Here is a 9,400-nt window from a genome sequence, read left to right on the forward strand (position 1 = left end):
TCAATACTGAGAGTTTTTGATATTTTGGACATAAATGACCAGTTAATACTTTTCAATTTTGTATAAATTTCATGAATTCTTTTGTTTCTATCAAACAAATGAACAGTCTTCTATTTTTCTATAAATTTCTACTTACAGGCAATCTTCTCATTTTCTTCATAATTATTCATTCAGGAATGAATTTAAAAAGTAAAATTCTAGAATAAGGTTTAAATAGTTCTATATTAATTTCAATAACAAATATATATCAACATTAAAGAAAACTGTTTAAGTATTTTACATATTAATTAACAATCAGAGATTACTTCAATAATGCATAAAATATACAAGAATGATGATAAATTTGTATATGATAAATTTCAAAGCCAAAATTGTATGATCTTTTAAATCTGTTATTTTAATTTGGTCTTTCTTATGATATACATTAAAAAGGCAGTAAAATTTGCTTCTTGTAATTGTAACCTGATGATGTTATTAATCATTCAATGTTATCAGAATTAGTTTATTCCAAAAAATAATATAAAAAGTATAAGTAATATAAGTTCAAATATATTTATAATATTTTACTTGTTTTTGTACATGTAACCCATGATTGTGTACAACTTACCAGAACAGAAATAAAACCCTTGTTTAACTCACCCTAATGCATACTCTATTCCTATAGGAGTAGCCATTGCTCCATAGGCATGAGTTCATAATTGCAATTTAAAACTGTCATATAACCCATACATGCATGCCATTGCATAAATATATACATGTTTCAAATTGTCTTCTAAACACAGATAACCCATGGGTTTTCATATGGATAATTAGAGTTTTATTATAGTTACCATTATTTCCAGGTAAATAGGTTAAGAAATTGATAAGTCTGGATTAATAGCCTAAAAATACATAACTATAAAAGAATAATATCCTAAAATATATTATTTTGGAAACTAAATTACTGTAACAAATAACTTGTATAAAACTGATAGTTCTCTTATTTCATTAAATATAACAATTTTTTTTATTGATATTGATTAACTTTCTGTTGAGAGTTTTAGTTAATAAATTTTTCTCTGTAAATATCAATTTTATTTTTACACAGATATGAAATTCCAGTGGAGCATCAATTATCTGAATCAATTAGGGACTGGGGTTGTTCAAAAAATCGATTTTTCAGATAACCAATTATGTAGGAAAAAATATATTAACCTATCCCATGTTGAAATTTGTTCAAATCCTGACACGTCCTTACATACCCTTTCATGGTCACGCCAGTGCTGCCAGCTAAAACATGCACACCAACAAAAATAATATTGGAGTAGCCCAAGACGTAGCCAAAGATTGCAGCGCCCACAGCATTAGTGGAAATTTAAATTTGCTGACAGGAAAGCTTTCAGTTAATTGACGTTTCGGTTGATCGACATTCTGATAATCGATGCTCTGCTGTATTCTCAATTTTATGTTAATTGTCTTTACATATTTCTTCTAGGCTAATACATCATAAAATTGATTTTGTCCCTTTTCAACACCTGAGGAACATAACAGTCTCATGGCAAAGTTGACCTTTATTTAGAGACTCATCTGCCTCAATATGCAAAATGTTAAAAATTTCCTTCTAGTGTGATGACACAAGTAAAAATTATATTAATAAAATTGCAAGAACAATGTTATTTAATAAATGTACAGGACAAATATTAAAATATATTTAAATTACTTCTTGGGATTCAGATGAGACTAATTTAATGAGTAGACAGGATAGCTTACTACCTATTATTCCAAACTGCTCACAACTGATGTATAAACTTAAAATTTAAATCTTTATTTTGTACAGATGCATTTCAAATTTTGTTTTAAAACCTTTAGCTTAAAATACAAATTAGATACAGTTAATATTATTGCATAATAATGATTAAAATGATATTTATATTAAATTGAATTATTATTTAACTTAGTGTAAATTTTAAATAAGTACTGTACAGTTGCATATTACAACTGACATTCAGGAGATAAGGTAAGAGATTATTATTTGATGATGTGTGCTAATAATGAAATATAAAATTCTAAAACACTGAAATGTTATAAAATTAAAGTAAACAATGTCTCTTAATAACATTAATTCTTGTAACAAATTTTTACGAGAATTACTGAAATGTTATTCCACATAGCAATAATAAAATAAACTTAATAAAAAATATAAACGATATGTAATACATTTTTATTAAATATGCATATAAACATTTACCTCTATAAAAAAACATTAAATCTTAAAGAAAAGGAGAATAACATCTTTTTTTGTACATGTGTTGTAGTGAGCATTTGGAATAGGAAGTACTCTATCCTCTCTAATCATCATAATACATATATATTTCCCTTAACTGTTCTCTTTCTCCTTCTATGTTTAAATTTATAATTACACATTATATGAAAAATATGTATATAATGTATATAGTATGTATCAAAGTATACGTACAGTAATTTATACATGTATTCAATAATTAATAAAACAAATTTTCTAAAACTGCATAGCAAATCAAATTTTAAAAATATATAATAAAATAAAACAAATAGTAAATTGTTGCATGGATAAAGTTACCAAACACTAGTAGTTGATCTCACACGTGCCTGATCAATGGACTGGACACATGAAGAAAATCTGAAAAATCTCACATGTCTAACACTTTAAGGGCAGTTTTCTCCAGAAAGTCCTCTTGGGAAACTCAACACAAGGGTGATCTGCTAAGGCAAGATCACCCTTGTGTTGAGTCTGCCATATCCCATTATACCAAAGTAAATTCTAAAAAATAAACAACAGAACTTTCTAGAACATTGTATAGTAAGTCCATAACATCATTCACTGCCATGTGTGTACCCATAATGTCCAATTCAATATTGAATATTGTTTCTATGACTGAAAAGGAACTATAAATAAGCATCCAATAATATTTCACTAATCCTTCATTATAAGTTGAAATAGCCTGGAAAGATGTCTAGTGTAAAGAAAATGGTAACATAGTACAAAGTTAAATGTTCAAATAGAGGTAATAAGTATTATTTAAAAATACTGTATTACAGTTCAGTGTACAATGTAAATATTTCATATTTATATATGAGGGATATTTTTAAAGGAAGAACTGTTTTACAATAAAAATGAACTACTAAACATTATGAGTAATTTATTTTTTCTCAGATTCTACATACTTTTGGCTACTTTTGCACACAGTTTCTGTTGTTGTTGAAACATTTGTCATAGAATGAGACCAGTTTCTGTAGATCATGTCATAGAAGTGTGCTGCCTGAGAGGATAACTATTCCTGGATCACTGTTTTCACTTCTTTGTCAGTTTAGAAGATCAGTTTAGAAGCATTTGCCAGCGAGGAACTCTTCAGATGCAGGAAGACATGATAGTCTATCAGTGCCAAGTCTGAGATGTATGGGGGTTAATCCAATTGCTGCCAGCAAAAAGATTTGACTAGAGCTACAGTATAGGCCTTGTAATGTTGTGAAGCAACATAACGATTTCATTCTGAAGGTTGCTTTCCATTGGTAAAGTTCTTTTTGACATTCATTTATGCCAATGATGAGCTTCTCAATGTTTGGTATGATGTCTTCAGGGTAGCAATGCTGCGGTTTAAGTGCAAAACAGTATGGCCCCATATCTGCATCCAAATCGTGAGATTGATACCCTGAAGACATCATGCCAAACATTGAGAAGCTCATCATAAGCAACAGAATTCTGGCAGATAGCATGCTGTAGCATTTTTTTGGATTGCTTGACAAAGTTTCCTCAAGGTCTAACAATATGCAGCAGTATTTATTGTTGTCCCTGTGGCATGAAGTACATCAGCAAAACACTGTGTCTGTCCCAGAACACAACTGCCATAAATTTTGTGAGTTATCTGCTTGAATTTCACTTTTGTTTATGTATCATCACTCCAGCAACTGCTAGTTGGATTCAGGGATCACATGAAACACCTGTGTCCTGTCCCCTGTTCAACAGTTCACCTTTCTCATGGTAATGGGTCAAAAATGTAAAAGCATAGGCTAATCTCTTCTGTGTTCTTCAGTAAGCATTTTCATAACCCATCAAGAGCACCTTTTCCTATACTCCAAGTTTTCCAACACAATTTTGTAAAGAGCGAACTGTGAAACTTGTGGGAAATTAACTAATAGGTGGAAATGGTGAATTATCTGTTTCCACAGATTGTGGTATCTACTGCAGGGACAAGATTGTCAACAATTACAGATGGCCAACCTGAGTACAATTCATCATGCATATTGTGAGAATTGAACAATTTAAAAGAAAACAACTAAATGACAACCTTGTCAGAAGCTAGTATGTGTCAACTCACACTTTCTCTGAGTTGATAGTGACACCTTATGACACCTTTTCCTCAACTTTTAATCACTTCTAGGAAATTTTCAAACTTTTAAGATATGTGCCTGTGTGCTATTACCATCTGCAATTTCATTTATATGCTTATAGGCATTTATATGCCTTCTTTATGTTCAGGGAGTCCTGGTATATACAGTGTCCCCATAAGGGACACTATATATACCAGGACTCCCTGGACATAAACAGACATCCTGGCATATATAGTGTCCCCATAAGGGACAACAGATACAATAGAGACCTGGTATACATAGGATCAACTAAGAGCTCCATGGGGATCAGATTACAAGAACATTTTGCCAATATACAATGTTCTTGTAATCTGATCCCCATGGAGCTCTTAGTTGTGCCAATATACAGTATGCGAGAATAACCATGGCCGTCTCTACATATGCAACAGATCTGACATCGTAGCGGACTTTAACTGGGCCAAACTCATCCTCACTACACCCCTCACAGTACACCTCAGATGGTTGGAGGCTGTGCACATTTTTAAATTCAGTTTAACATCTACTTGCATAAATTATAAAGAGGAAATGGTTTTTTTCAATGGCCTGGCAAGAGTTGATTGACAACATGGTTTGGCCATTCGTTGAGTCCTGGTAGGCCAACTCTCTGCACAGGAGTGATGTGGTTTTAATAATTTTTGAACTTATATTCAAACTCTTGTACGAATTTTATTCCAAAATGAAGAACCATCAAGGAATCGTTAAAAAACCTGATGAAGGACTTGATGGGAGTTCAAAAACATTAGATTTTGTTTATCATTGTTGTCTACACACCGTAATTGGTTCAGAATATGTGATTATCATGCAGGAACACACATAACGAGAAAGATTTTATTTTGTACTACTTAACTTAAAAGGACTAAAGAGCAGTGGCGTGCCGTGACATTTGATGATAGGGAAGCTGTGTTTCTGTAAGAAGCCGACATCCAGGGGCAATCAGTCAATTGCGCATCAGTGATGGTCTAGGGTCCATTCGTATCGTTTATTCGATAAGCCAGTAAAAATCATAGACTTTTCTAAATGTATTTTTAATATCACAATTACATTCCGAATTGCTAGCCACGATATAAGGGCTACAATTAAAAATAAAATAATAAAAACTTACTTGATGAAATAAAATGTGTGGTGGATGTACCGGTACATACTTGGTACAAAATATTCTTTAATTGTATGAATATACTTTTAAAGAAAATTATAATTAAATATAGCTTTGTAAAGAAACGTACATAAAAATATAAAATATTCTTTACTTTTTAAACCTTAAAACAACGCACTTAGTCAAATAGCTCCCTACGGGTGACTAATGGATGGAATCAAAGACGGTTGCAGAGTGTGCATACACGCAGACTGCCAAATCCCCAGGGTGCCAATACCGGTCAATGTCAAATACCTCTTTTGTCACATCACTAGTATATCTCAAAAGACGCGACAGGGCTGTTGTAGATTTTAAACGTTTCTCACCATAGCTGTAAAAATTTAAATATGTTAAACTTAATAGTCATTTGTTTTCTAACTAATTCGTTTTAGGACAAAGTGTCCTCAGAAATTTCCAAAATTTACAACTTTTAGGTCACTCTCATTGAACTGGAAAAATTTCTGTCTTTATTACATTTAATATTATGAAGAAATCAGTTCACACTGTACTCGGTTAAGCTTTTGTTTAAGTAAAATTCTGGCTCTTTCAGCAGGGTTTTATTTGTGTCCCAATTCCCTAATCGCTTAATTATTTAACTACTTCTTAAGTAGAAATAAGTACTTTGTATTTGAATATTTGTAATCTCGGGAAAAAAGTGGAAAGACAAATTTTTATGACAAACGAATACATAAATCGTAAATTTAAGGAAAATAAATTCTAGAGCTTTTTCTGTACCACATGCATCTCTCTCATTCATTAAATTTAGTTGTAAATGATGCTGTCAAAGTAACAGTTAATTTTTTAACATTATACAAGAACTGTATACGTTTTTTTCTACATCCCCCTTAAAGATGGAATGTACGAAATCGTAATATCACTGGTTTAACATTGAAATTGTGAGTAATATAAACTCGGAGAGCGGAATTAAAATATCAAATATTTTAATGGATTTTTTAAACTCATGCCAACTATACAGAACTACCATAAAAACATACCAGTAAATTCTTATCGGTTGGGGGTTAAGTTATAAATCTAGTCGTGATTCACGTAATCGGGTGAGGGCGGCCAAATATCTAGCGGGCAGGCGGCTAACAGCCCAGAACTGATCCTGGATAGAATTGATGCAGTATACGTGTAGTGTCCACCCAAGGTCCTAGGCTTCCACCGGCTAAACCGAGTGAGGTTGGTGCTCTGTAAAGCACATGCACAAATCTGGCTTTTTGGATGCTGACAATACAGCGCTTCCACTCCGCCACTAATATCTGAATATACATTAGTGATCTTATCTTTTTTTTTCACGTGTAGTATAGAAATTTGTAATAAGATACATAATGCGGTTATAATAAAATATTGTGTGATTATTTTCATATAATTAAAATTAATATGTATTTAACTTTTAGAAAATACAAGGGAAGCATTGCATCCACCACTTACAATGACGGCACACCACTGCTGAAGAGGGACAAATAGTCTGAAATGCATATCCTTTGTACAAAAATAATAGTTGTTTTCTTTCCTTAATGTTAATGGCAATTAATTCCAAGGAAAAGTAGAAAGTCAGATTTCCTAGTAAATTCTTAATAAAGAAGCAATACATAGAGATGGCTGACCATTAATGGATTGTTTCTTCTTAATATTACATTTCTAGTTTTATATTTACAATATGAAATATTCTCTCTGATTATTTCATTTAATTTTATTTTATTATAGTAATTATTATATTATTAAAATATTGAAAGTAAAAGCATATAAATATTCAATTGTTAAGATTTTAGTGAAAAAGTTAATCTTATATATTTTATAAATAAAAAACAAACAATTCATACCATTTACTTATTAAATTATTAATTTTGAGGTTGCCTTTTAAACAGCATAGTTTCTTTAAATATTAATTCTTTTAATTCTTCTTTAGGCAAATCATCAAGTTCAGTTTCAAATTTAAATGGCTCTTCTGCAAGAGGCTACATTTAAAATATATAAAATTAGATTTCACATAAACATTATTAATTATTGACATTAAATAAAATATATTAAAATTTTATTTTTCATTACATTTTAATTGATAAGATATGTGGTATAATTTATTTTTACTTGCAAGATATAAATTTTATGCTAGTGAATAGCAATACTAAATATATCATTTTTATAATTTTTTCCATGCATATTGAAAAAAACTTCTTTGGATTTAAAATAAGTTTTAAAATCATCACTTTATTCCAATGCGAGATAGTACTATTACTCAGACTTTTAAAATGCGGTAAAATTTTTAATTTTCAAACATTTTCAGTCATCGTAATTAACCTTCTTCAGGACAGTAAGAAAGAAATTACAATTTAAAAAGAATGAAAGATGGAAGATATTCTAGAACAAGTTGATTTCAAATATTAACATTTTAGAACAAAAAAAAATTTAAATGCATGTGTCTGACTTCCATGTAGATTAAAATATACAGTAAATACACAAATAAATACCAAACACACATAAAAATAAAATAACAATAAAAGAAATAAATTATATAGGGTCGTAAACTTAACTGTACCATTAGCAAAAATATATGTAAGAACTAAACTAATGACATAACTCATATATTACATATACTATGCCAAACAAAAAATTTATATATAAATTTGTGCTATAAACATACACAACTGGATTTAATCAATAATGTATATGATAATGTGTGGTAATCTCCCTGTATATTCCTCATTATCATAGTTCATCATCTTGAATCCAAATCTAATAATGCCCTCCAAGCAATCAGTGATATGTCACAACCTTTGCATTGATGGCTTGCCTCCTTGAAAATGCTTTTGTAGATTTATCAAGCTTCTGTATAAGATCTCTGATCTGCTTTTTTATTCTGTACTTTTCGGATTATTTTTGCCTGGTCCCATTTGACTGAAATGGAATCCAAATCAGAAATCATGTAAACCGCTAAGGCGGCAATAGGATTGATCTTCAAAATGTTGTCTTTGTGTTCCTTTATCTGAATTGGTAAACTAGCAGCATATAAGGCTTTTGTCAGAAGAACCCATATACACTGCACAAATGTTCAAAACAGAATATCAGAGCTTGAATACATTACAGCAATTAGTGTCCAATTGCTGTAATATATTCAAGCTTCCATATTGGACACCTCAAGCCATAGAAGCTATGATCAACAGTTGCGCACTACAAAAGAAAGGACATGTAGGCAGAATTTGCAGTAGTTAAATAAACATCACCTCTATGCAACATATACAAGATAGGAACATCTACAAGGAAGAAAATTATCTACAAAAGAAATTTCACTATATATGGGCTACTGCGGAATGACAATGCTGAATTTTTTCGCAGTAGTTTTTGGCTAGTTTTTGGTGATACCCCAAAAGAATTTAACGAATATATTCATCCCTCATCACTGCCACACGATCACCCTGGACAGATATATCCATCCCTCACTGTTGAGTGGTTAATCTATTTTACAGCAGTCTAGAAATTATGTCCAAGTAATCAAATTTGTAGTTAAAACATCCATTTATAAGACATTGATATATATTTGCAGGAATTTATTTTATGTTCTTGAATTTAGCATTTGAATACATAACATAAAGATGGCTACTAAAAGTAACTAAAATTGTTTATTTAAAAACCTGCTATGAAGCTGCTTGTGGATATACAGTAGAACCTCGATTATCCGCCCTAATTGGGGACTGGGGTTGGTCGGATAATTGAAAAGTCGGATAACCGAAAAGTATGAAAAAATCCATTATTAGTGTAGTATATTATTATATCCCATGTAATTAGTATATTAGTATATCGCTATTAACCTATTTTGCGTTGAATTTTCATCGATGTTAAGCCTAACAAAAATTTTTTAAAATAATAATCGTCGCTATTGTA

General features: G+C 30.7%; 1 protein-coding gene across 1 annotated transcript in view; it reads right to left on the reverse strand.

The window, feature by feature from the left end:
- Positions 1-8,339: 8,339 nt before the first annotated feature.
- LOC111630604 (mitogen-activated protein kinase 1-like) overlaps positions 8,340-9,400 on the reverse strand; it is a 56,790-nt gene continuing 55,729 nt past the window's right edge. Inside the window, exon 8 of the mRNA XM_023374724.1 lies at positions 8,340-8,558. Within this exon, the coding sequence (XP_023230492.1) occupies positions 8,340-8,558 (219 nt within the window). The remainder of the gene's footprint in view (positions 8,559-9,400) is intronic.

Source organism: Centruroides sculpturatus, unplaced genomic scaffold (genome assembly GCF_000671375.1).
Source record: "Centruroides sculpturatus isolate CEXI.00-Female unplaced genomic scaffold, Cexi_2.0 scaffold683, whole genome shotgun sequence".
Classification (NCBI taxonomy): domain Eukaryota; kingdom Metazoa; phylum Arthropoda; class Arachnida; order Scorpiones; family Buthidae; genus Centruroides; species Centruroides sculpturatus.